At 52.1% G+C, this 27896-nt stretch overlaps 1 protein-coding gene across 7 annotated transcripts; it reads left to right on the plus strand.

The window, feature by feature from the left end:
- The first annotated feature begins 228 nt into the window (after positions 1-228).
- On the plus strand, positions 229-27414 carry FLYWCH1 (FLYWCH-type zinc finger 1). Of its 7 annotated transcripts, none has more exons than XM_045542353.1 (12): positions 229-351; positions 2424-2540; positions 3083-3189; positions 11950-12373; positions 12809-13279; positions 14266-14706; positions 14856-15119; positions 16127-16243; positions 18852-19118; positions 19719-19991; positions 22037-22109; positions 26931-27414. In XM_045542353.1, the coding sequence occupies exons 4-12, from the start codon at positions 12049-12051 to the stop codon at positions 26968-26970; spliced, it is 2271 nt and encodes a 756-aa protein (XP_045398309.1). In that variant the 5' UTR covers positions 229-351; positions 2424-2540; positions 3083-3189; positions 11950-12048; the 3' UTR covers positions 26971-27414. The 7 variants fall into 7 exon arrangements, with proteins under 7 accessions (XP_045398309.1, XP_045398312.1, XP_045398313.1 ...); XM_045542356.1 differs by having other exon boundaries at positions 12812-13279; XM_045542357.1 differs by lacking the exon at positions 16127-16243.
- The last annotated feature ends 482 nt before the right edge of the window (positions 27415-27896 follow it).

Consider the following 27896-nt stretch of genomic DNA (forward strand, 5'->3'; position numbering starts at 1 on the left):
TCATGGCCCCGCCCCCTCACGCCGATTGGCCAGGTCATCAGCTCGGCCCCGCGCAGGGAAGACCCGGAGGATCGGAATAACCCTAGGAATGGGCCGCGCGGCCCTGCTGCTGCGCATGCTCGTAAGGAGCCCTCCTGGGCGTTCCCAGAGTCTGGCTCCCCCGCGGGGTCGCGCGCGCGCGCGCGCGGGCGCGGGGCTCGCTCCCGAGGGGGCAGGTGGGGGCGGGGAGCGGGCGCTGGGGTCGTGGTGGCTGGAGCGGCCTGGGCCGCCAGGTTGACGCCTGCGGCTACAGCGGCCGAAGCCCAGGGACGCGCCGCAGCTGTCACCGGAGGGAGGGCCCCGCTGCCGTCGGTGAGGACGGGCCCCAGCGGGGGGAGGGTCCCACGGCGTGGACGCGCCCCCGGCCCGGCTCTCCCGGAGGTCCCAAGGGCTGCTGGTGCTGGGGAGGGGGTCCCTTGGCTCTGCGTCGCAGCGTTCGCGCAGCCTCCTTGTCCGTCCCCTCCTTCCCCCTCGCTCCTCCTTCCCGAAACCCACCGCTCCCTGGACTGACACCCCCAAATCAGGGAGCCCCACATTCGTCCGCCTTTCCTGGCCGTGTCCGCCCCACCCGGTGCTGCTCCCCCCGGACCTACCCCCAGTCCCATCCCATCTCTGCAGCTCTGGAGGTCCCAGTGACCTTGCAACTGTTTGCTGGTTTTACACCACCGCCTTCCACTTCTGGTTCTATAGATAGCCAGCTTTCAAACTTTATAGACTCAACCTACACCGAAAAATATATTTTACGTGTATACCCTGTGGCCGTAGATCTAGATTACTGAGCCACACGTTTCGAGGGAGATGCTTACCCTAAGCTCACATGACGCAGCCAGATCTATTCTAATTCAATTGTATTCCATTGTGTTCCACTCCTTTCCAAAAGACTGTTGCTAACCCACTGAGTCAGGACCTAATGGGTCTGATCTGGTTTGAAACTCTCAATTTCCTTTATTCCTTGCATTTGAAGGATGTGGAGCTCCCGTAATCAGATAAACACGTGCAAACTTCAATTCCAAAGAAAGAGTACGTTTTTGTTTTGGCATTTCTGCTTTCTGGGGCCAGTGTGATTTTCAGGACTTGATTTATTTAGAGTTGTCATGTGATTGGATCAGGTTTATCTTGTTCCTTTTCTAAATGCTCCTAGTTGGGCCATGGAAGAGTGCGTGAGGTTGGGGCTAGATTGTGTAGCGTTTATAATGGCAAGCTGATGAGATGGAGACGATTTTCATTGAGAACAGACGTGACGAAAGTTAAGCTTTAGGAAGAAAAACCCCTGGGCACCCTCTGGGGAGATTTGGAGTGGCTCCTGCTGAAGACGGCAAGACGTCATGAATGTTTGGTGTGAGAGGTGGTTTGCTGAAGAGACGTGGTGAGGACCCAAGTCCTAAGGAGATGGAAGCTGGGCATGATCAGGTGTAAAGGGAATGAGATTTGAGGACACAGTGGGCTAGGAACAGGAGGAGTAAGAATGACTAAGACGCTGATTGAGAGTGCTGGGAGGCTGTGGGGCTGGGGGTCCCCTCAGCGGGGAGCTCCCTTTGTTTTTTGTTTTGTTTTGTTTTGTTTTGTTTGAGACAGAGTCTTCCTCTGTTGCCTGGGCTAGAGTGAGTGCCCTGGCATCAGCCTAGCTCACAGCAACCTCAAACTCCTGGGCTCAAGCGATCCTCCTGCCTCAGGCTCCTGAGTAGCTGGGACTACAGGCATGCGCCACCATGCCCGGCTAATTTTTTCTATATATTTCTAGTTGTCCAGATAATTTGCTTCTATTTTTTAGTAGAGACAGGGATCTCGCTCTTGGTCAGGCTGGTCTCAAACTCCTGAGCTCAAATGATCCACCGCCTTAGCCTCCCAGAGTGCTAGGATTACAGGCGTGAGCCACCGTGCCCAGCCTTCTAAGTTGCTTTGCAGCAGCGGTTCTTGGGCAGTTTTGCCCCTCGGGCAATGTTGGTTGTTACAATTTTGGAGGGGGATAATAGTGGCATCTAGCAAGTAGAGGACAGGGATGGAGGCTGGTAAACATCCTACATTGAACAGGACAGCAAGCCACAGCAAAGACTATCTGGTCCAAAATGCCAGTGGTGCTTAGATTGCGAAACCCCACATAGTAATTCTTAAACTTTGGGGGGACCTCTAACTTCTCCCAGGAGCAGTGCCTGTATGCACACACAGTCTGTGCATACGATCATAGAGGAGTTCATGAACAAGGCAAAGCACACCTCTGAACCTCGTGGCTCATTGGTGGGGGCTGGGGGCAGCTATTGGGATCATCCCGGAACTTTTTTAAAGAGCAAGACCTAGACAAAAAACTCCTTATTCCTGTGTAATGGTTTAGTTTATGAAAGAATTTCACCCACTGTATCTCATTTGCCACTTTTCCTATTTTACAGGTGAAACCAGCCCAGAGAAGTTACAGGACTTGCCCCAGACCTCCTGCCCAGCAAGCCGGCACCAGAGACCCAGGTGTTAGTGGATGATGGTGGTGGTTCTCTCTCTCACATGTGAAGGTAATTCTGTTGATGCACTGTCAGCTGCCAAGACAGCCTCCTGGCTCTCAGGACCTTACTGATTAGAGTTTGGACCCAGTGGTGTCTGAGAGGCACCTAACGGTGCTTAATATTGTGTAGGTCTGGGGTCTACACTGCGCCCTTGGTGACCACCAGCAGGGCAGCAGTTTCAAAGCAAGCCACCTGAGTATTGCATTCAGTTCAGGGTATTGGCTGTATCCTCAGTTTGGGGAGAGAGGAAAGAGGAGAAGAGACTGATGAACCATAAACCTTGAGACTTTTGAACTTTCTACTTAAATCTGCCTTTTGCCCTTTTCACTTATCAAATCTTTATTGAGTGAAAATTGAATATTACAAAATAAACACATTAGGGCCCAAGTATTTACCCAAAAACAGTGGGCATCCAAAGTAAAAAATACATTTAAATCAAACTAGAATAAATAACAAAAATTTCACAAAATAATGCTTTTATTACATGCAATGCAAATTGATATTTTCTATGTAATTTTTTTAAATTGCTGATTGGAATCTAATGATTTTAGGACCAATGACTAGGGCAGTAAGATGTTATGACCAGTTTGCAAGAGAATGCAAAGAAGATTCTAGAAGACTGTACATCAGGAATATTGAAATGAATGTACAAATGGAGGTAAAACTGGCTTATTCCACAGTGGGGGGATTTATATATATGTCTGTATTTACACAGAAAAGAGAGCATTTATTTACTTGTCTATAGACTAGGATTATATTGCATTTTTCTCAGTTATCTATAATTTTTCAGTTACCTATAATTTTCTCAGTTATCTGTAATTTATCTAAAATAACTCAAAGTCAGTGAAAGGCTAAAACCAGAGAACAGGAATGATGTGTTCTAAACAATGCATAGTTTTCCATTGAAGCATAAATTTCCATTCAGTCTCATAATCTATGAAAGATATTTTTGATCCTAAAATAAGGCTGCTCTCATTAGATTTAGCCTGATTATATAGGTGCAGCTACAGCGTTAATTCACTAGATAGGCCCTTCTCAGTTTGCTTTCCTGAAGTCTTCATAAGGAATTTTAAATTAGGCTTTTTAAAGTCTGTTATTCGATATCTGGAGGCATAGAAGCCAAGCTCAAGCTGCTTTCTCCACTGGATTTCAGGCGTAGTACTTATAAATTTGGGCAAATTCCTCTCTTCTAGAGGTCTGCACAACACCCCAGGACTCCTGAAACTTGTTAAGTTGTTCAAGGATAATTTCAAAAAAGGTGAAATCATGACTCTCCCACTGATATAAAATAAACAGATATTAATGATTTTATTTAACACATTAATGAGGAAACCTGTACGATGTTACAGATTAAATGAGATAATGTATATAAAATACTCATGTGGGGCCTGGCACAAAGAAAAGCTCAGGTTGTTCTTAGGTTGGTCACGTAACTGCAGGCTCCTCTTTCTCAAGGGCATCTACTCTAGTGTTTCTCAAAGTTCAGTCCATAGTTTGGTGTCAGAGCCTCATGGGTATTTGTTAAAAATCTAGATTATCTTTTTTTTTTTTTTTTGAGACACAGTCTCACTCTGTTGCCCGGGCTGAATGCCATGGCATCAGCCTAGCTCACAGCAACCTCAAACTCCTGGGCTCAAGTGATCCTCCTGCCTCAGCCTCCTGAGTAGCTGGGACTACAGACATGCACCACCATGCCTGGCTAATTTTATATATATATATTTTTAGCTGTCCAGATCATTTCTTTCTATTTTTAGTAGAGACAGGGTCTCGCTCTTGCTCAGGCTTGTCTCAAACTCCTGATCTCGAGCAATCTGCCAGCCTCGGCCTCCCAGAGTGCTAGGATTACAGGCGTGAGCCACCGCGCCCGGCCAAAATCTAGATTCTTGAATCCCTCTCCAGACCCTCAGCCAGAATTTTGGATGTGAAATCCAGGAATCTGCATTTTTATCAAATGCTCCAGGTAATTCTTATATAGACTCGAATCACACATACAAGTAACTGCAATTAAAGTTTCATTATAGGGATGTATGCTTTGTATCTGATTTCATTTTTTAAAATGCTTGTCATAAGCAAGGTTTCCCAGCCTTGGTGCTGTTGACATTTCAGACCAGATCCTTCTCTGTGGTGGGGTGGAGGACGGTCCTGTGCCCTGTAGGATGTCTATGAGCATCCTTGGTCTCCACCTGCTGGATTCAAGTGGTACTCTCCAGCTCCACCCCTCCAGTAGTGACAGACAAAATGACTCCAGACATTGCCAAATGTTGCCTGAAAGCCAAAATAATCCCAGCTGAGTAGCACCAGTCTTAACCCACTGATACCAAGGGGTCAGAATCCTCAATGTTGAAAAAACCATTTAACTGGTTTTAAGAGCTGAGGCCCTGAAGGCAGACGCAGGATGTTTGAATGGTGTCTTTACTGGTCTGGCCCTGGATCGCAGGAATCTAAGACTAAGCCTCAGTTTCCTCCTCTGTAATATGAAAGAACAGTAGAATCTAACTGAGGTTATTTGGAAGATAAAGTGAAATGTATGCCAAGTGTTCAGCTAGCACCGCCACATCGTTAACATTTAGTAGTGTAAATGTTGAAATCAGTCCTTTAGATTCTTGAAGGATGGATTGGTCCGGAGTCCAACTGAGAAAACAGAAGTTTCTGTAAGAGTCCAGCTGAGAAGTTAATTGCTCTCCCCAGTGGTGGAAGAGCTGAGAGGCCAGATGGGAAACGGTGAGGTACCCGGAGCTCAGCAGTGGCTAGCAGCTGCGACCACAGCCAGGCTGAAGGGCAGCGGGCACCAGGCAGGGTGACCCTGCAGGGCTGGAGTCTGGTTGGGTGGTGGCTGGGCCCAAGACAGACAGCGCTGGTAGGACCTGCCCAGCAGGCATCTGCAGGAACCTGCTGGCTGCCACCTCTGGTCTCCTGTGGTGCCTCCCACTGGCCACATTGCTGGAGGCTGCCGTGAGGCAAAACTGCAGTAAATGAGGAAGTAGCTGTTTATGGGAACACATCAGTGCAGTTGCTTACTTGCTTCTAGGGCACACCCTCAGCTCTGTGGAGCGGCTCTCCTCGTAACTGGCATTTCCGACTGTGAGCATCTGCTGCTCAGGCGCAGAGAAAGGCTCTGAACCAGCCCAGCCTGGGTTTGAGAGTCCTGGTTTCCACCAGCTGTGCAGTCCTGCCACACGCTCAAGTTCCCAGAGGCCTCGTCTGCCCAGTGACAGAGGGAAGATGATGGTGACATTAGGAAGAGAGTTTACTGGGTTATGGAAGTAAGGGCTGATGTCACAGGAATTTTTTGTGGCTGACTCAGGTCCCAGGTCAGGGAGCCATGGCTCTGGGCAGGTCACTCGGCACCAGGCTTGTAAGCAGGAGGACCAGAGGGGCAAGGTGCTCTCCCTTTGCCCCTCTCTCTTTCTCACATTTTCCCCAGGAGATCTCAGCGTTGCTCCTTTTCTCTGTTAACTCCTGTTGCATCTATAAATTTGACACTTGGATTTCCAAAAACCTTTCATTTTGCTTTAATTTTAGACTTTTAAAAATTGCAAAAATATTAGAGGCTGAACATGGTGGCACACACTTGTAGTCCCAAATACCCAGGAGGCTGAGGCAGGAGGATCACTTCAGCCTAGGAGTTTGAGGCCAGCCTGAGCAACATAGCGAGACCCCACCTCTAAAAAAAAAATGATTAAAAAATAAGCACAGAGATGTCCCATATACTGATGACCCCTGCTTCCCTGAATGTCAACATCGTAACATTGTATAATGATCCAAACTTGGAAATCAAATCTTGACCTTATTCAAATTTGATCAGTTTTTCCCCTGATGTTTTTTTCTGTTCCAGAATCTGATCCAATCCCGTATTGCATTTAGTTGTTGTGTCTCCTCAGCCTCCTCCAGCCTGTGACAGTTTCTCAGTCTTCCCTTGCCTTCAGTGACTCTGACACTTTCAAAGTGTCCTGGTCAGTTGTTTAGTAGAACGTCCCTCAGTTGGGGCTTTTCGGGGAGCAGGGTGCGGCATTTGTGGCAAGAATATGAGAGAGGTGATGTTGGGTTCTTCTCGGTCGGTGTGTCTTACCAAGAAGTCTATGGTTTTGGTGTCTTATTGCTGGTGAAGTTGACCTTCATCACTCAGGCCATGTCTGGAGGATTTCTCCACTGTGCAGTTGCTCCCTTTGCCTTTGTAGTTAATAGATATTTTGGGGGAGATACTTTGAGGCTCTGCAAGTCCCACGACAGGGATTTTAGTATCCTTGATTTATTCATTTCTCTATTGTGTTTGTTTTACTTTATATTCCTCTTCATTGTCTTGTATGACATTATGTTGCATAGTGGTGGGATCTCTGTTCTTTTCTGAGAGTTTTGGAGTTAGAGGAAAAAATTACCACACAAGGAGATGAAGGTTATCTGTTTTTTTTTTTTGTTTGTTTGTTTGTTTTGAGACAGAATCTCACTCCATTGACCTGAGTAGAGTGCAGTGGCGTCAGCCTAGCTCACAGCAACCTCAAACTCCTGGGCTCAAGTGATCCTCCTGCTTCAGTCTCCTGAGTAGCTGGGACTACAGGTACGTGCCACCATGCCCCGCTAATTTTTCTATATATATTTCTAGCTGTCCATATAATTTGTTTCTACTTTTAGTAGAGATGGGGGTCTCGCTCTTGCTCAGGCTAGTCTCGAACTCCTGAGTTCAAACAATCCGCCCGCCTTGGCCTCCCACAGTGCTAGGATTACAGGCGTGAGCCACCTCGCCCCCGGCGGAAGGTTATCTTTAGAGGGCTTAATATTTTTCCACTGGAAAAAGAGTTCATGTGGGCCTGGCGCAGTGGCTCATGCCTGTAATCCAGCACTCTGGGAGACCAAGGCGGGAGGATCTCTTGAGGTCAGGAGTTCGAGACCAGCCTAAGCAAGAAGGAGACCCTCATCTCTACTAAAAATAGAAAAAATTAGCCGGGTATGGTGCGCACCTGTAATCTCAGCTACTGGGGAGATTGCGGCAGGAGGATCGCTTGAGCCCAGGAGTTTGAGGTTGCTGTGAGCTATAATGACACCACCGCACTCTAACCTGGGGGACTGAGCAAGACTCTGTATCAAAAAAAAAAAAAAGAAAAGAAAAGAAAAAGAAAAGAAATTTAAGAGGAAATAAAATCACTATTCTTACTACTTTTGACATTTTAATGTATTACTTCCTAGTTATGTGTTTTTAAGTTATGAACATGTAAAATAAAATTAGTCAATAAATAACATATGACCAGAGTAGAGACGAAACAGAAGGAGAGACAAGATTGAGGGTTAGATAGAGGTAGAGTCAGTGTCCAAGTAATAGTTGGGGGGGAGGGGGATTGAAAAATTTTCCTCGTTTGGTTTAGAAAACATAGTCTTTGCTGAATCTGTTAATTGGAACTAATAGATATATGGAAGTCCTTCTGAATTTTTTGTCTAGCAGAGAAAACCTTCCAAATTCTTGTTTTGAAAACATCATCACCCTCTTAATTTTACCGAGGCTGTAGGAACATTTTTAAGGAGCAACATCACCATCTTGTGGCCATACAGAGCATTGCTGCTGAGGATTGAAATTCGTGTTTTCGTAACTACAGTACTTTGGGCTTGCCCTGGGAAGCGCTATGGTCCCTTACAAAGGCTCCGTCTGGTGCGCAGGTGGGGGAATCCTGCCGGCAAGAGGAACACAGTAGCACACCGCGAGCTGAGCACGGTGCGTGCACCGCAGAAAGTAAAGGGTGTGTTGAAGGCACTGATACAAGGATGGAAATAGTTGTGCATTTGGGTGGCAGGATTATGGGTGATTTACTAGTATGTTCTTAACACTTTGAAGATGGTTTCTATATCGTTTTTAAAATATAATATTAACATTTAGAAAACTCCACAACATATAATCCACGCCACCCCTCTGCTGAGACGAGTAAACTGAACCTAGGAACAAGAAGCTTCCACTGTTCAGCAGAGCTGTTTATGTACAGAAAACTGCTTCTCATCCAAGCGCCCTTTTCCATGGAGTCATACCTACAGGGATTGTTTTTTAACAACTTTACTGAGATGCAATTTACATACCATACAATTTCCCCGTGTAAAGTGTACAGTTCAGTGTCTTTAATATGTTCACAGAGTTGTGCATCTACCCCCACAATTGATCTTAGAACATTTTCATCATCCCACCAAGGAACCCCGCGCCCCTCAGCCGGCACTCCCAGTCCCTGCCAACCCCAGACAACCACGAATCTGATATACCTTCTGTGTCCACATATTGGCCCATTGTGGACATTTCCTGTAAGTGGAGTCACACGATACCTGGTCTTTGGTGCCAGGCTTCTTTCACGTAGCTTGTTTTCAGGGTTCATTCGTGTTGTCGCATGTGTCAGAGCGTCCTTCCTTTTTATTTACCGAATGATATTCCACTGTGTGACTAGGCCACGTTTTGTGGTCTTCCCACACGGAGGGCTCTTTCCCTGAAGGCCAAAGCAGGTGCTTGCGGGGAGCACGTGGTTGATGGGATGGCCAGGCCGTGCCCCTGCAGCGCAGTGGCCTGAGGAGGGTGGAGCCTGCGGAGTTGGGGCCTGCGGCCGAGATGGGAAGGGGCTGGTGGCACGTTGGCTGATCGAGGGAAGGAGTTTCTCCTTAGGCTGGTTTTAGGCTGCGGGAGAGCCAAGTGCCCTGATGGCCCAAATGGAAATAAATCAGCGGAGGCAGATGGGGGGGGGGGGTAGCGGAACTGGACAAGACCCTCATCTCTCAGATGAAGAGGAATGAAGAGGAATATAAAGTAAAACAAATAGAACAGAGAGTGAATAAATCAAGGACTCGTGCTCTGTTCACCTAGACAGTGGAGATGGTGAGGGGAACCTCATTCCCCGACGATGTTCGGGAAACGGGGTGTTCCTGCGTACAGTTTGTGACAGGTGGGGTGTGTGTGTGGTACAATAGACAAAATTTACCATCGTAACCATTTTTAAGTGCACGGTTCAGTGGCACCCATTCACCATGCGGGCATCACCACCGTCATCTCCAGAACTCTGTCATCTTCCCAACTAAACCTCCGAGCCCTTGAACACCAGCCCACGCCCTGCTGCCAGCCCCTGGCAGCCACCATTCCACGCTCTGCCTCCACAGATTTGACTATTCTAGGTACTGCATGTAATCAGAATCATGCAGTGTTTGTCCTTTTGTGTGTAGCTTATTTTGTTACAGATTTTTTTTTTTTTTTTTTGAGACAGAGTCTCACTCTCTTGCCCAGGCTAGAGTGCCGTGGCGTCAGCCTCGCTCACAGCAACCTCAAGCTCCTGAGCTCAAGCAATCCTCCTGCCTCAGCCTCCCGAGTAGCTGGGACTACAGGCATGCGCCACCATGCCCGACTACTTTTATATATATATATTGTTTTTTAGTTGTCCAGCTAATTTCTTTCTATTTTTAGTAGAGACGAGGTCTTACTCTTGCTCAGGCTGGTCTCGAACTCCTGAGCTCAAACGATCCACCCGCCTCGGCCTCCCAGAGTGCTAGGATTACAGGACGGCCAAAACAGAAATTTTAATTGGGAGGATTGTACTCTCTCCTGTCATCTCCCGTGACTGGAGCACGTTCCGTGGGAATGTGGGGCTTTCATTGTGCTGGGTGGTCTGAGACGTAGGCGGCTGGTGTGGGGGAGCCCATGCCAGCCTCCACTCCTGTCCCTCTGCTGTGTCCCGTAGGAATTTGCACGCTGGTGGGCAGCAGAGGAATCACTTTGGTGGCCTGAGTTGTCCAAAGGGCCTATGTGAAGGGGCTTGGCCTTCTGTCCCCGGGAAGGCAGGGAGTGCAGGCTGCTGGCGGGGGCTGGCCCTGCCTGGCCTGGGGCAGTGGGGACTTTCTCCAGAGGGCGGGAGAGCGCAGGACTGGGCGGGACGCGAGTCAGGGAACGCGCCGCGTCCTCCCTCCGGTCCATTCGGTCCAGTCGTCTCTTTCAGCCGCAGCGCCGGGAGCCGAGGGGCGGGGCTGCAGGTGGAGGGACGTGCGCGGGGCCAATCAGTGCGTGGGGCGGGGCGCGGTGTGGGTGTGGCCTCCCGCCCCTGCCCGGAGCGGCTGTGCCCCTGAGGCCCCTGCAGGGCCTGTCCCCCACAGCCCCATTCCCAGCACCTCGCACCACCCTGTGGGCGGGATGGGCAGGGACCGGAAGGACCGCACGGGGGAACAGGGGTTGGCTTGTCCGGGGGCTGGACCGAGGCTGGGGGGCATGACATCATCTGCTCATTACCTGGGGTATTTCTTAAGGTCCCGCCCGGGGGAGGATGGGGACTTCATGGCTGCCCTGGGCTGGGCGCCCCTCTGCGTCATCCCACAGGGACCCTGGAGCTGACCAGGCTTTTGGGGAGCAGAATGTGGGTCCCCAAAGCAGGGAACTATGGGACAAAAATGTGGGCCAGTGAAACCGGAACCGCAAAACTTGGAGCAGGGGTGACTTTTCCCCAGTGAGGAAGCTAAAAATGTCAGGGGCTGCACTAGTCTTGTTTCCAAGCTGTCACTGAGAGCTGGGAAAGACCCCACCATCCGCTCACCACCCAGTCATCCCAGAAAGACACACAGGCTGCTCCCCACTGCGGACTAAGGCCCAGCACCCAGGCCGGGGTCTCCCGGCCAGCCCAGCCCCGTGCTGGCTCCACGTTGTCAGCCTTTCAGCTACTCCAGGCTGGAAGCCAGGGAGCCCCCCGTGACCTGGAGGGATTCTCTGACACTTCCACAGCTGCGTCCCTGCCCAGCTGAGCCAGCACTGGCTCAGACACAAGGTCACTGCTCTTGTGGGGCCCTGGCATCTCCTGAGGGCTAGGTGGCCTGGGGCCTCCAGCCTAGGACAGGGGCCTCCCAGGGCCAGGCTTTAGCGCTGTCTTCAAAGCACCAGCGCTCACCTGGCCCAGCCTCCTGAGACAGGTGCACAGCACTGGGTGGAGTGCACAGTCCAAGAGGTCCAGCAAGTCCGCTGGCACCGGAGCAGAAACTGAGGCTCAACTTCCTGCCTCTTCAGCCTGAGGCATATCGTTGTTTTCTGTGCCTCAGTGTCCCGTCTGTCAACTGGGTCGGTAGGAGCGGCCGACTTTCATAACGTGGGGCTGGAAGGTCGATGGGAAAGTGTGTGGAAACACTTCGCCTGTGCTCGGCATGTGAGAGGCCCGTGGGCTGTCATTCACAGCATTAGCATCCGTCACCCAACAGCCCCTTGGGAGAGGTGTCTATTGTGCATATTTTACAGATGGGGAAAGTGAGGCTTGGACAGGGGAGGGGACCCAGCAGAGAAGCAGCAGCCCAGGGTCCCCAGCTCCAGCAGGTCCCTCCCAGCCTGTCAGCCCCAGGGACCCCAGGTAGCCCATCTGCCCAACCTCCTTCCCAGCCCGTTTCTAGAGCCCCAGGCGCAGAGCTTCCTCCACTCACTGGGATTTTGCCTCCTTAGGACGGAGCCCCTGGACTCGCAGTTTCCTTGCCAGGGAGGAGGAGAAATCCATCTGCCTGGGACTGAGTGTGGCCTGAGGGACAGGCCATCGGTCCTGGAATGCCCCTGCCCGAGGCCAGCGAGCAGGAGGGTGAGAGCATGAAGGCCGGCCAGGAGCCATCCCCTGAGCCGGGCATGGATATCATCCCAGCAGCCCCCATCAAGCCCGAGGAGTTCTCCAAACTGGTCCTGCTGACGGCCTCCAACCAGGATGGGGATGAGGTGGAATCTGTGCCCAAAGGAGTGCGCTGTATCGTGTCCCTGGAGACATCTGGCCCCACCATCCTTGCCAGCACTCTGCAGATCCTGCCAGCTGAGGAGCAGGGGGCAGCAGTCCAGCCAGGTCCCCAGAGCCCTGAGCAGAAATGCAGCAAGCAGGACACAGGTGAGGGGCTAGGCCTGCTGCCCCTGGCCCAGCTCCTCCACGGGCCCTGGGCACTCTCCTTTGTAGTGAAGTGACCTTGGCTGTCTGTCCCTGCTCCCAGCTGAGCCTCCTGGTGTCTGATCATGACCCTGTCCCAGGCTGGTATAACGAGCACGTGATCATCCCTGTGGGTCACCGCCTGGGCACTGGGCACTCCCTGAGCTCATGGGGGCTGCAGGATGTGCCAAATTCTTTTAACTGCTTGGAATGTCCACTCCCCTCCCCCAGTAAAGCCACCTTGAGAGTCTGGACTTCCTGATTGGGCCCACGAGGAGGAACAGGCTCCTCCCACTGCAGGGACCCTGCTCCACTCCAGCACCCTCACCGGCTCTGCGCATGCCTCTGGCCACCAGCCCTACTCTGGGCCAGCTAACCCAGGCCTTCCCTTGCCCCCAGCAGCCCCAAAGCCCCTGGAGTTCCTGAGGACCCCGTTTGGGGGCCGCCTCCTGGTGCTGGAATCATTCCTGTACAAACAAGAGAAGGCCGTGGGGGACAAGGTGTACTGGAAGTGCCGCCAGCACGCAGCGTTGAGCTGCCGTGGCCGGGCCATCACCCGAGGCCCAAGGGCCACCGTGATGCGGGACCACTGCCACCCGCCTGATGAGGAAGGCCTGGAGGCCCGGCGCCAGAAGGAGAAGCTGCCCAGCCTGGCCCTGCCCGAGGGTTTCGGGGATCCTCCGGGTCCCGAGGGCCCTGGAGGCCAAGTGGAGGAGCCGCTCGAGGGGGTGGGCCCGTGGCTGTGCCCTGAGGAGCCGGAACCCACCCCTGGTCTGGTGGTGAGCAAGCCGGCCCTGGAGGAAGACAGGGGACCCCGAACGCTATCGCTGCTGAGTCTGCCCCCCAAGAAACGCCCGACGCTGGGCATGGGTGAGTGCACACTGGGGCGGGCGGGGCCCCAAGGCCCCTTCCCGAGCCCAAGTAGAAATGTGGGGTCCCCTGTGGTTTTTTAAAATGTGCTCAAAGTCAAAATGACTTTGAAAAGTATAAAATCATTAAGCCCACGGGATAGAACTACTGCTCCTGAACCAGCTGTGATCTGGGGGTCCCAGGTCCTTCCAGCATGTTCTGATGCAGCAGGGTCTGGTGGGGGCACAGAAATCAGAATTTAGCGGGCTCCCAGGTGGGCTGGTGTCCTTCCATTCAGGAGGGATGCCCGAAGGGAGAGTTTGGGGCCATGGGTCCCAGGTTCAAACGCCAGCCCCACTGGTAGTTGCCCTGTAGCCTCAGAGAATTGGCGTAATTGCTAGAGTTTCAGGAGCTTCATCCTGAGACGGGCGCGATAGCCTGAGTTGTCTTGGAGCTCGGCAACTGGGAAGCGCCAGCCCCGCAGGTGGGGCTCAGTGACTGGCGCGTCGGGGCTTTATGGGCGGCTTGTATTACCCGTAAGCGGGCAGTGGGCTTGGGTTCGAGAAGCCTGGGCATCTCCCAGCGCAGAAAGGATTTAAGGACCAAAGGCGGCCACCGCACAGGGTACCTGGGAGGCGCAGGAAGAGGCTTATTTTCCACTGTGTACTTTTTGGTACCATTCGAGTGTTATGGCACGTGTGTGTGCTACTCACAAAGTGGATAAAAGTTAAAGCCCTAAGAGAAAGTAGGACTGGGAACATAGGCCCGAGTCACAGTCTGTCTTCGCTCCTTCCGGGGTGACACTGACTCGGAGTCTCACAGCCACTGAGGTGACGACTGGGAGGGGACCTGCAGCTTCTCTGGATCTCCCGGTGGGAGGTGTCAGTGGGAATGGCCCCAGCAGCCGTGGTCAATTTCAGCCATAAAGGAGAAATGCATGTCAGTCCCCAAAGTGCTGTGGGCACCCCCTGTCTCTCGGCTGTGACTGCCCTGGGTCCCCCCTCCAGGACAGGCCCGGTCCCTCGAGTTCCTAAGGACGTGCTACGGGGGCAGCTTCCTGGTGCACCAGTCATTCCTCTACAAGCGGGAGAAGGTCGTGGGCGACAAGGTGTACTGGACCTGCCGGGACCACACTCTGCACGGCTGCCGCAGCCGGGCCATCACCCAGGGCCAGCGGGTGACCGTGATGCGCAGCCACTGCCATGCGCCCGACCTGGAGGGCCTGAAGGCCCGGCGGCAGCAGGAGAAGGCCATGAAGACGCTGCAGGGCAGGCCGGAGGGGCCCGGGGGCCAAGTGGACAAGCTGCTCCAAGGCGTGGACAGTCTGTGCTACCGCAGGGGGCCAGGCACCCTGACCCTCACCAGGCCCAGGCCCAGAAAGCGAGCCAAGGTCAAAGATCAGGAGCCTCCAGCCCAGCCCCATGAAGAGGACCAGGACACAGACCCCGGTGAGGGCCCTGAGCCCACCCTGCCTCCCTCCAGTCCTGCTTCCCTGGGGTACAGGGAGGTGGGGGAGATCAGGCCTGCCCAGCCCGGCCCCTGCCTCCTCCTCAGCCCACTCTGTCCCCTCCCCTGACCACCTGTCCCTTTCCCCCAGGAGGCCCCGAGTTCCTGAGGACCCCGCTCGGGGGCAGCTTCCTGGTGTACGAGTCGTTCCTCTACAGGCGGGAGAAGGCCGCGGGGGAGAAGGTGTACTGGACATGTCGGGACCAGGCCCGCATGGGCTGCCGCAGCCGGGCCATCACCCAGGGCCGGCGGGTGACCGTGATGCGTGGCCACTGCCACCCGCCTGACCTGGGGGGCCTGGAGGCCCTAAGGCAGCGAGAGAAACGCGCCAGCCCGTTGCCAAGGGGGAGTCCAGGTACCTGAAGACGGACGGGGAGCTGGGTCCCGGGAACCAGGCCCCAGACCCGGCAGCCTTGCCCTCCCGACCTCACGTGTGCCACGGGCAAACGTCTTCCTTCCTTCTCTGAACATTCTAGAAGGAGTTACAGTCCTCACCTCCCATTCCTCAGCCCACCTAGTTTTGCTTTCAGTGGGGTCCCACCCACCCAGCCCCCCTCTTTCCAGCCTGACCTGCCCCCCGATCTCAGCAGCTCAGGGTAAACTCGCACGCCTCCCCTCCTCCTTCCCCCCTCCTTCCCCTCTGGTTTTTTGCCTGGTGTTTGGACTCTTGTGGTCACAGTGGAACTGCCCCTGTCCCGTCTGGCTGAGAAGAGAAATTTCGGCCCAGCCTTCTCAGCTCCCCACGCCTGCGCTCATGTCCACGAGGCACCTGCCTCTTTCCAGAGGTTCTTCCCAATCCCATAGTTTTTGAGTCATCCGAATTGCCTGTAGGCCCTGACTTCAGAGCTGATTTTCTAACCCTGTCTTTATTCCGTCTCCATTTACCTGTCCTGTGTGGGAGGAAATGGTGCGAGCTGCACAGCTGCCCTGCCCCCTTCGCCCCGCCCCTGCGAGCCCCTGGGCAGTGTCTGGTGTTTCTTAGGGTATTTGCCGTCTATTTCTTTCTTGTTTTTATTTAGAGACCGGGTTTGCTCTGTCACCCAGGCTGGAGTGCAGTGACATCATCATAGCTCATTGCAGCCTCGAACTCCTGAGCTCAAGTGATCCTTCTGCCTCAGTCTCCCAAGTAGCTGGGACTACAGGCACCACCACACCCAGCTAAATTTTATTTTTTGTAGAGACAGGGTCTCGCTATGTTGCTCAGGCTGTCTCCAACTCTTGGCCTCAATCGATCCTCCTGCCTTGGCCTCCCAAAGTGCTGGGATTACAGCAGTGAGCCACCGTGCCCGGCTACCCTATTTCTTAAAAGGTGCTTCTATTGCTATTGTTTTTTCAATCTCCCTGTCACCTGTTAACTTCCAGTCAGAGAAAGTAAGGATTCGGCTCCAATCCACAGGCCCACCGTTCAGGGCACTTATGCCTGTAAGGTTTTTGGATTGGCCGGCGCCAGAGAAAGAAAGCAGAGCAGAGTTGAAAGGGGTAAGCAACGAGGCTTTATTGGGGCGTTCCCGGGCAAGGTTCTCGGGGGGAGGGGGAGAGAGAGAGAAAGAGAGAGAGAGGGAGGGAGGGAGAGAGAGAAGCCCGGGAAGTCACATCGCCCAGAAGTTTTGAGTGGGCTTATTTATGTTTTTAGGGCTTGGGGTGGGGGTTTCTTTGGTGGGAAGATTTATGGTGGGGAGAGCAAGGAATTTTCCGTTGCAATTTTAGGGCAGATACTGAGAAATAGGAGGGGCCGGTGGTATGTGTGGACTCCAGGAAGCGAGACCCTCCTCAGGGTGACCATCCAGGTGTGGTCATCCTGTAACTTAGCTGGGCCTTGCAGGCATTGTTCTCGGCAGGTGGGCTGCTGCTTTTTCCATTACGGAGGGGAGGGGTGCCCGCCACCAGCCCTACAATCCGGCCTTTTAGTGGTAATAGGGCGCCGCGGTCTTTCTTTCTCTGGTGCCAGCCAATCCAAAAAACCTTACAATGCGCAGGTTTTTGTTTTTATTCTGTTATATCAACCTGTTCACAGCAGAGCGGGGGAGACACCGCGATGCCATTGCCTTCCCCACCCTTCCCTGCGCAGCTGCGTTCTCTGCGGTGCAGCAGCTGCTGAGGCTGCCTGGGTTTCTGTGTGCCCATCACCGCTTTCTTCCTTCTCGTCCTGCCTCACCTTGATCAGATCTTCAGACACCTCCATGTTTTGCTGATGAGGCCCTGGGGGGGGCCCTGCCCCGCTCCAGCCTGGCCTCAGGGCACCCGTCGGTCTCCGAGGGTTACTTCTGCCGAACTCCTGCTCTGGGCCCGCCTTTCTCTTTCTTGGTTTTGTGGTTTGCATTAGTCCCCCCTCCAGTCGTCCCGAGCCAGAGTCCTGGCAGGCACTCTGAGACCTCCCCTCACGCTGGTAGACAGGCTGGCTGTGTGTGGCGCTCCTGGCGGTGGGGTCCGTTCTCCACCAGCCATCCTGTGTGTGGTCGGGCTGGGCTTGCAGCCGCAGGGTCTTCTCCCGTCAGTGTGCGCAGGCTGGGAGCTGTGTCCTCCAGCGCGGGGCGATCTCCTTGTGTTCTTTGATAACCTCCCCTGTCGTCGTGTCTTCCCGTTGCTCCTGTGAGTCGGAAGTTGATCCTGCTGGGATGAGGGATTATTTATGCGGCACTGTTTCCTAGGTTTTGTCTTCCAGTCCTTCTGTTTAATTTTCCAAAGTTTTGCTCTCATGGTTGGACATCTCCTTTGCAGTTGTCCAGTCTCAGAGCCTGCGGCCTGCGGGGGCTGGTCTCTGTCTTCAGGGTGCAGCTTCTCCCGAGTGTTCGGTGACCCTTGGCTCTGATGCGCTCCTTGAGGCGCTGACCGCGGGCTTAGCGCAGGGGGCGGCAGTAGCGAGTGGCATTTCCACCGTGGGACCCCGGGCCTTGCCCGTGTGGGTCTTTGGCTGGTCGGGGCCCACAGGAGGAAACTCCTGCCCTGGGCACACAGGCCTGGTTGCCGGCTTTCTGGGGCTCAGGCAGGGGACCGGCATCCTGGACGCAAACGCCCACCGCCTCCTCCCCTACGTGTCTTCCTCCACTGGGCACGGGCAGCTGCCGTGGCTCCATCTTGGCTCTTCACACCACTAACCCTCACCGCGACGCCTCCTCCGGAAGGACCTCAGGCCTCCAGTTCCTGGCTGCCGCCCCCTTGTGTCCCGTCAGCGTCTCTGGCCTCGTGGTCTCTGCCTTTTTATTCCTAAGTGGACATTTTAATTGCATGTGGAAGGAGGTGGAGCCTGTCCCATGGTCACAGGGCTCACTTCCTGTAGTCACATGTCCCCACTCTTCCTCCTGGCTAGCTGTCCTCCCCCATCCCCATACTCTGCACCCTGCAGGGTCCTCCTGCCTCCTGGGCCGCCCCCCAGTGCCCCCACTGCTCAGCCCTCGCCGACTCTCTCCCAGGTGGCTCTGCAGCCAGCTACCCTCGCCTGCTCAGGGGCGTTCTTGCTCTAGGAACCCCTGTGGCCACCTAATGTGCGCACGACTCCCCCTCTGTCCCCACTCACCTCTGCCTGGATGGAGGAAGGGGAAGGGAGACCTCTGGGCAGAAGGGCACAGCCAGCCTCCTGGGTCCTCCCTCTCAGCACATCCAAGAAGGCCCAAGACGGGGCAGGGCTTGCCCAGCCAGGCGGGGGCAGGGGACGTGGCCCTGCTGCAGCCGCACTTGCTGCCACAGCGCCCCATGCAGCCCCAGCTGCTTTGCCCCCAAGGCTGTGAGTGCATCCCTCTGACTGAGCAGGTGCGACGCACCCTGCGCGCTGGCCCGTGTGGGCGCCGAGGACAGGTGAGTGGACATAGCAGCCACCACCCTGCAGGCATGCGGGGGGCGCCAGGCCTCTGGTTGCAGGGTCCCTGCCCGGCCTCAGGAAAGGGAGTCCCTGGCAGCTGAAGGCCATCTGGGTTTGGGGGATGGCAGGGTCTGTGTCCTGGGCTCCACAGCCACCTCATTGTGAGGAGGGGTGCAGGCACGGGGCCAGGGGCTCAGTCCGGTAGCCATGCTGCTCCTGAATAGGGCCCCCCACGGTGCTCCCAAGCCTGGGCTCCAGCCTCCCTCCCTGATGCCTCTTCTGTTCCCACAGGAGGCCCCGAGTTCCTGAGGACCCCGCTGGGGGGCAGCTTCCTGGTGTACGAGTCGTTCCTCTACAGGCGGGAGAAGGCCGCGGGGGAGAAGGTGTACTGGACATGCCGGGACCAGGCCCGCATGGGCTGCCGCAGCCGGGCTATCACCCAGGGCCGGCGGGTGACCGTGATGCGTGGCCACTGCCACCCGCCTGACCTAGGGGGCCTGGAGGCCCTGAGACAACGGGAGCAGTTCCCCAACCTGGCCCGATGGGAAGAAGGCCCAGGTGCGGGCAGGAGGCGTGGGTGGGTGCGGGCAGGAGGAACGGGTGGGCTCTGGTCTCCCTGCTGCCTGGCAGCCCCCCGGGACCTGAGCCCCCGCGCACAGGCTGCCTGGTGATGGCTCCGTGCAGGCTTGGCTGTCGGGGGAGACAGCTGCTCAGACCACTCGAGAAGAGCTGGAGGGCTGGGGTGGCGCCATTGGCAGCTGCAGGACGCATTCGGCACCCACTGGGCCCTGGGCACCCTTCGTCTCCCCTCCCCGTGTCCCCCAGGCCACCCGAGCCCCCACGCTGCGTGACCTTTTGGTTCAGCTTAGAAGTCAGAGTCTGGCAGGGGGTGGACAAGGAGCTGGGCTGTGACAGGTGCTCGGCTGGCCCAGCCTCTGCCCTGGGGGGCCGCACGGTCGGGAGAGGCCTCCGGGAGAGCGCGGGCTTCGGGCAGCCGCAGGGCCCTCAGAAAGGGCCAGCCAGTCTGCACGCCACGCAGTCAGGGCTTCTCCCCTGAGGTCCTACTGGGGGGTGGCGGCGTCCTGGTTGGGGCTGACGTGGGGGAAACGTGCATCCCTGCCCCCCAGGCCCCACTCACTGCGTCACCTTCCCCTTCAGACGCCCTCCGGCCCCTGGAGTTCCTGAGGACGTCCCTCGGAGGCAGGTTCCTGGTGCACGACTCGTTCCTCTACAGGAAGGAAAAGGCCGCGGGGGAGAAGGTGTACTGGATGTGCCGGGACCAGGCTCGGCTGGGCTGCCGCAGCCGGGCCATCACCCAGGGCCAGCGGGTGATGGTGATGCGTGGCCACTGCCACCCGCCCGACCTGGCGGGCCTCGAGGCCCTGAGGCAGCGGGAGCAGCTGCCCAGCACAGCTCAGCAGGAAGACCCAGGTATGGGGTTGGGGGGAGCAGTATGTAAAAGAGCCATGGCTGTCTTCATCTCTGCCATCCGGGGACAGACACCCTGGCACCCTCTGGAGAGCCTGCAGCCTCCCCTCCACCAGCTCCTTCCTCTTTAACCCAAAACCACTCCTAAACCTGCCCCAGTTTTCTCTCCTTTGATTTTATTTTTATTTTTTTTGAGACAGAGTCTCGCTCTGTTGCCTAGGCTAGAGTGCCGTGGCGTCAGCCTAGCTCACAGCAACCTCAAACTCCTGGGCTCGAGCAATCTTCCTGCCTCAGCCTCCCGAGTAGCTGAGACTACAGGCATGCGCCACCACGCCCAGCTAATTTTTTCTATGTATTTTTAGCTGTCCCGATCATTTCTTTCTATTTTTAGTAGAGACGGGGTCTCGCTCTTGCTCAGGCTGGTCTTGAACTCCTGACCTCGAGGGATCCTCCCACCTCGGCCTCCCAGAGTGCTAGGATTACAGGCATGAGCCACCGCGCCTCCTTTTATTCTAAGAGGTCTTATCTTTCCAGAGCTGGCAGTCTCTTACAGAGACTACCCCAGACAGATGCAGCGTTTGTGGGTGCAAGTGTATGTACGCAAACACATAAGGTTTTGCAAATAATTTTATTGAATTGAAAATGAGTTTCCTTCACATAAACAGCATATAAAACCAGTCTTTAGAAAGCATATGTGTCTCACATTAATTCATGTGAATATTAAAGGCCACAGTGTGTAAAACATAGAAATGAATTCAAGTTGTACAAAACAACCAAAAGAAATGATTTAAAAAAAAAAAAGGATTTCGGCCAGGTATGGTGGCTCACACCTCTGTAATCCTAGCACTCTGGGAGGCCAAGGTGGGAGGATCCTTCAGGTCAGGAGTTCCAGACCAGCCTGACCAAGAACGAGACCCCGTCTCTACTAAAAATAGAAAGAAATGATCTGGACAACTGAAAATATATAGAAATAATTAGCCGGGCATGGTGGCACATTCTTGTAGTCTCAGCTACTCGGGAGGCTGAGGCAGAAGGATTGTTTGAGCCCGAGAGTTTGAGGTTGCTGTGAGCTAGGTTGATGCCACGGCACTCTATCCTGGGCAACAGAGTGAGACTCTGTCTCAAAAAAATAAATAAATAAAATAAAATAAAAGGATTTCTATGAGAAGGCAACTATTTAGCTTAAATAAGAAGTAGAAGTTGTAGACTGGGTGCGGTGGCACATGGCTGTAATCCCAGCACTCTGGGAGGCCGAGGCTGGAGGATCGCTGGAGCCCCGGAGTCTGAGGTTGCAGTGAGCTAGAATGACAGCACTGCACTCCAGCCCAGGCACGAGAACAAGATTTTCTCAAAAAACAAAAAGAAGTAGAAGTTATAGAGTGGCTTTGGCCAAGTGAAGGGCATTTCATCTTTGATATCTAGTTTCTTTTGATGACAGGGACTGAAGACTGAGTCTTTGGATCTCAAGTAACTTGTTTTACTAGGCATAGTTATTCTGGGTGTTAGAAAACCAGAATGCCAGCCAGGTATGGTGGCTCATACCTGTAATCCCAGCAACTCAAGAGGATCGCTTGACCCCATCTCTTAAAAAACAAACCAGAATTCCCACTGACTCCCCAAATCAGAACTGACTTGATCTGATTGTCTTCATCGTCAGAGTCTTGAGGCCACCATTAACAAGGTGTGTGTCACTGATTCTGTCAGCTGCTTTTTTTGAGACAGAGTCTCACTCTGTTGCCCAGGCTAGACTGCCGTGGTGTCAGCCTAGCTCACAGCAACCTCAAACTCCTGGACTCAAGTGATCCCCCTGACTCAGCTTCCAGAGTAGCTGGAACTACAGGTACACGCGACCACACCAGGCTAATTTTTTCTATTCTAGTAGAGACGGGGTCTCACTCTTGCTCAGGCTGGTCTCGAACTCCTGAACTCAAGCAATCCTCCCACCTCGGCCTCCCAGAGTGCCAGGATTACAGGCGTGAGCCACAGTACCCGGCCTCTGTCAGCTTCAACAAGAATAATTAACTCAACGTTTTCAATTTTTTTCTCAGAAAAGATAAATCTTCTGCCTAAAGTTGAACTGTGCTTCAAGACTTGTTCTCCTGAAAGCCAGCAGACGTACGGGTAATTGTATAGTTATCTCATGCTTTGTCACAAATTACCCCAAAAGTTAGTGGCTTGAAACAACAAATATTTACCGTCTCTGTCCGATTTTTGTGGGGCAAGATTGTGAGGGGGTTGGGGCTGTGTGGCTCTGACTCACCGTCTCTCGTGAGGTTGAAGAGATGTCAGCCTGGCTGCCGTCCCCCGAAGGCCTCAGTTCCTCACTGCAGGGACCCCTCCGTACGGCTGCCTGAGTGTCCTCAAACGTGGCAGGCATCTCCCCTGAAGTGACTGACCCCAGGGAGGGCAGAGCAAGGAGAAAGCCACCAACAGCGAAATCCACGTTCTTCTCCAGTGCACGTGGACTGTTCCCCAGGATGGCCATAAAACAAGACTTCAGAAATTTAAAAGGATTGAAATCTTAGTGTGTTCTCTGGAATGAATACAATTTATTCAATGGGATGAAATTAGAACTCAGTAATGTAAAGAAATGTGGTAAATTCACAAATATTTGGAAATTTAACAACACACTCCTGAAATGAAAGAAAACAGAGACAACAAACCAGGCGGGACGCAGCAAGAGCAATGCTTAGAGCGAAAGCGATGGCTGTTCGCTTATATTAAAAAAGAAGAAAGGTCTCAAATCAATAACATACTGGAAAAAGAACAAACTAAGCCTAAGGCCAGCAGAAGGAGGAAAATAAAGATTAGAACAGAAATTAATGAAATAGAGAATAGGAAAATAGTAGAGAAAATAAAACCTGAAGCTGATTCTTTGAAAGAAACAACAAAAACTGTCAAATTGAAATCTAGCTAGACTGATCCAAAAAATTAGAAGACTCAAGTTACTAGCATCGGGAATGAAAGATGAGACATTACTACTTACCTCACAGTCATTTAAGAAAAGATTATAAGGGAATATTAATGTTTGTATGCCAACAAACTGGATAACTGAGATGAAACGAAAATATTCCTAGAAAGACATAAGCTACCAACACTGACTCAAGAAGAAATATTAAAAGAAAATCTGCATAGACCTACAACAAGTAAAGAGATCAAATTAGTAATCTTAAATTTTCCCACAAAGAAAAGCCCAGCCCAGAAGACTCCACTATGAATTCTATGAGACATTTAAAGAAGAATTAACAGTAATCCTTCACAACCACTTCCCAACTCATATCCTGATACCAAAACCAAGCAAAGGCATCAACAGAAAACGAAAACTACAGACGGGTATCTCTTAGGAAAATCCTCAACAAATACCAGGCAAGCAGAATCTGGCACCATAAAAAAGGATTATATACCATGACCAAGTGAGATTTATCCCAGCAATGCAAGGTTGGTTTAACATCCCAAATTCAATTAATGTAACACTACATGTATACAGCAGGCCTGACGTGCTGCCCTTAGAACAGCCTGCTTGCAAGGGTGACCCTTAGCTGGTAGATAATTCCCTACACGGATACGATACTGTCCCTAAGTTGTATGTGTAACAGCGTTTTGGTCATTAACAGACTAGATATACAATGGTGGTCCCATAAGATTATAATGGAGCTAGAAAATTCCTATGGCCTTGTGACCATAGCCGGTCCTAGCTGTCCTGACGTCACAGTGCAAGGCACTGCTCACATGTTTATGGTGATGCCACCATAAATGGACCTACTGCACTGCCAGTCGTATGAAAGTAGAGCACACACGATTCCAGTACGTAATATTTGATAATGATGATAACTATGTTACTAGTTTGTGTATGCACTAAAAACTATGCTTTGTGTCATTGTTTTAGAGTGTACTTTTTAGTTATTCAAAAAAAAAAAAAAGGTTAACTGTAAACCAGCCTCAGGCAGGTGCTTCAGGAGGTGTCCAGAAGAAGGCACTGTTGTCACAGGAGCTGACAGCCCCACGCGTGTTACTGCCCCTGAAGACCTTCCAGTGGGACAAGATGTGGAGGTGGAAGACAGTGATGTTGATGATCTTGACCCTGTGTAGGCCTTGGCTAATGTGTGTCTTTAGTCTTTAACAAAAAAGTTTAAAAAGAAAGAAAAATTTTAGAGAATAAAGCTTACAGAATAAGAATATAAAGAAAAAATATTTTTGTACAGCTGTACAATGTTTGTTTTAAGCTGAGTGTTACTACAAGAGTCAAAAAATACATCATTACATAAGATAAAAATGGTTACATAAAATGTTAAAGTAAGTTGAAGTTAATTTAAGATTGAAGAAAGAATTTTTTTTTAAGTTTAGTATAGGCTAAGTGCACAGTGTTTATAAAGTCTACAGTGGTGCACAGTCATGTCCTAGACCTTCACATTCAGTCACCACTTGCTCACCCAGAGCAACTTCCAGTCCTACGAGCCCCATTCATAGTAAGTGCCCCATACAGGAACCATTTTTTATCTTTTATACCATATTTTTACTATACCTTTTCTATGTTTAGATGTATTTAGATACACAAATACTTACCATTGTGTTACAATTGCCTGTAGTATTCAGAACAGTAACATGCTGTACAGATTTGTAGCCTAGGAGCAATAGGCTGTACCAGGGGTGGGGAACCTGCGGCCTTGGGGCCACATGCGGGCCTCCAGATCTCCACGTGTGGCCCCTTAACTGAATCTAAACATCACAGAACAAATCCCTTTATTCTGTAAAATCTGGATTCAGTCAAAGGCCACACTCAGGGATCCAGAAGGCCACATGTGGCCCTACGGCCTCTATATCATACAGCCTAGGCATACTGTAGGCTATACCGTCCCAGTTTGTCTAAGTACACTCTGACATTCTCACAGTGACAAAATTGCCTAATCACACATTTCTCAACATCCCCACCATTGAGTGACACATGACTATAAGTGGAAATATATCACCATGTTCATGGAGTGGAAGACCTGAAATTTACATGGAAACTCAAGGAACCCAGAATTGCCAAAACAATCTTAAAAAAGCACAAAATTGGAGGACTCACACCTTTCAATCTAAGAACTTGCCACAAAGCTACAGTAATCAAGACAGGGCACCTCAGGATAGACAGACAGGAGAGTCCGGAAATAAAACCTCTCAGAGTCAGTTGATTTTCAACACGGGCGCCAGGACAATGGGGAGTGGATTGTCAATAAATGGCGCTGGGACAACTGGATATCCACATCCAAAAGGATGGATATCCTCCCACACCGCATACAAAAACTAATTGGATTATAGACCTGAACATAAGAGCTAAAGCTATAAAAATACAAAAAGATAGGAGTACATCTTTGTGACCTTGAATTAGACAAAGCGTTTTAGATAGGACACCAAAAGCGCAAGCAACAAAAGGATAAACTGGACTTTATCGAAGTGAAAAACATACCACCATCAAGAAAGTGAAGAGACGACCCGCAGAATGGGAGGAACTATCTGCAAATCCTGTCTGATGAGGGACTTGTATCTAGAACATATAAAGGGTTCTTAAAGCACAACAGCCAACCTAGTGTCCAACACTAGGTTCTTAAAGCACAACAGGCAAACGAGCAAAGGATCTGAATGGGCAGTTTTCTAAAGAAGATTTGATTCCTTTGATGAAGTCCAAGATATACAAATGGCTAATAAGCAGAATGAAAGGTGCCCAACATCATTAGCCTTGGGGAAATGCAAATCCAGATGACAATGAGATGCCACTTCACTCCCACTGGGATGGCTATTGGAAAAAAATAGACAATACCCAGTGTTGACGACGATGCGGCAAAATTGGAACCCTCCTGTTCTCTGGGTGGGAATGCAAGATGGCACAGCCACCTGGGAAAATGGTCTGGCAGGGTCCTCAAACAGTTAAACATAAAGCTAGCCTGTGACCCAGTAATTCTACTTCTAGGTTATACCCAAGAGAACTGAAAACATATATCCACACAAAAATATATACAAATGTTTATATCAACATTATTCACAACAGCCCAAAATTGAAACCAACCCAAAATATCTAGCAACAGATGACTGGATAAATAAAATGTGCTCTATCCATACAGTGAAATAGTATTTGGCCATAAAAAGGAATGAAGTGCTGATACTTACGACAACGTTGGATGAACCTTGAAAACATCATCTGGAGGGAGGGCAGCCGGTCACAAAAGAGCACGTAGGATATGCGATCCCATCTGTGGGAAATGTCTGCAGTAGGCAAATTTTATAGAGACAGAAAGATTAGTGGTTGCCTGGGGAAGGGAGGTTTGGGAGTATCAGGGTGATAGTTATATGGTGAGAGGTTCTTTGGGGACTGGGGAAGTGTTCTGAAGCAACTGCCGTGAGTGACGGTTGCACAGCTCTGGCTGTAGAAAAAGTCACTGAATTGTTTACAGAGGTGAAATTTATAGAATCAGTATAGCTCAGTAAAGCTGTTAAACAATGAAAAGTAAGGAAGACACAGTGACTACTACCTGATTCTGTCCCTTAGGTGCCAGGCATTGCCTCGGCCCACTCTCCAGGGGAGGGGAGCTGGCCACCCCTGTTGAAAGCCAGGAACACAAAGCGTGTGAACAAACACATCGTGGCCAAAGCGAGAACTTTGCATTTCTTGACAACCTTGAAGAGGCCGGGGTGGGAGTCCCCGGCGACTTCCGGGGCAGGAGATGGGACTTCTGAGAAGTGTTGGGTGTGTCTCCCCAGAACATGCTAGTGCAGAAAGCAGGGAGTTCCCAGAGCATTTGTGATGGAGCAACCTCATGCTTCAAAGGAATTGATATGATGCATGTGTGTAAAAATGATCTATCCGATGATTATCTCTAGGAAGGATTCCAGAAATCCTGAACTTTCTCTATTACCTGTTTCCACCATGTTTGCATCTATGTAATGAATGTGTTTCTCCCCAACCAGGAGCATGGATGATGTAAAAGCTGACAGCGAGGCCCACTGAGGCGGATCTCCTCCCACGTGGGCAGGGGACACCCGTGCTGCCAGCCCTGAGGTTTCGCGTCCACGCTGGCATTTCCCATCCACTTAGATCTTGCTTGAAAAAATTTATTTTCACTCTTCCAAAGCATCAATGGCCTTCACATTTCCTTAAGTCTCCCAGCAGAATTCTTGGACTGCGTCCTCGTCCTCGTGTCGGCAAAGAATAGTGCTGGGGGCTGGCGCCTGCAGTCCTGCCTGTGGTGGGAGAGGATGGTGGCCGCTGACGCCTTCCTGACCTCAGAAAGATGTGAAGAAGCATCTTGGGACAAAGATACCTCCTCCCTGTCCTGCTGCTCCAGCCACAATCACCTGTGCATTTTCAGAGCACTCGACTCTCCCAGGGACTTTCCGACTGGGGGTGACCCTGCTCAGCTCAATAAAGTGAAAAGTGAAACGGTGTCTTAGAGCCAGGGCTCTTTTGTTGAAGTTCCCGTGTCTTTGAACTGAGCTGCCCTCCATAGACTGATGCAAGCCACGCCAGGTCCTTTCCGGACAGGTGCCGGGTGGGCCTTCCTGGTCTTTGGCCACCTGCTCCTGGCACATGGCCGTCCCCAACAACGAACAGAGCTGGCCAAGCCAGAGGCCCCAGTATCCCCTCTGTTGGACTCCCCTCTCTGTGCTGTTCTCCAACTTAAATTAAACCCTGCGTCCACGCTTCCCACGGCAGGTGTCGCTCCCGGCAGTGGGAGCCCGACAGATGTCGGCAAGAAGCTGGCGCTGGGCAGACATGCCCAGGCTGAGGCCAGTGGTGTCCCGGGCCACCTGTGTCCATCTGGAGCCTAAGAAAAGTTAGACAGATGGCAGCGGGGGCATGTCCCCTCCTCCTGTCGGGCAGCTTAGTGGAGGGAGCACTGGCTTAGCAGGTCGAGGAGGGCCAAGCTGACACCC

This window comes from Lemur catta, chromosome 2 (genome assembly GCF_020740605.2).
Source record: "Lemur catta isolate mLemCat1 chromosome 2, mLemCat1.pri, whole genome shotgun sequence".
Classification (NCBI taxonomy): Eukaryota; Metazoa; Chordata; class Mammalia; order Primates; family Lemuridae; genus Lemur; species Lemur catta.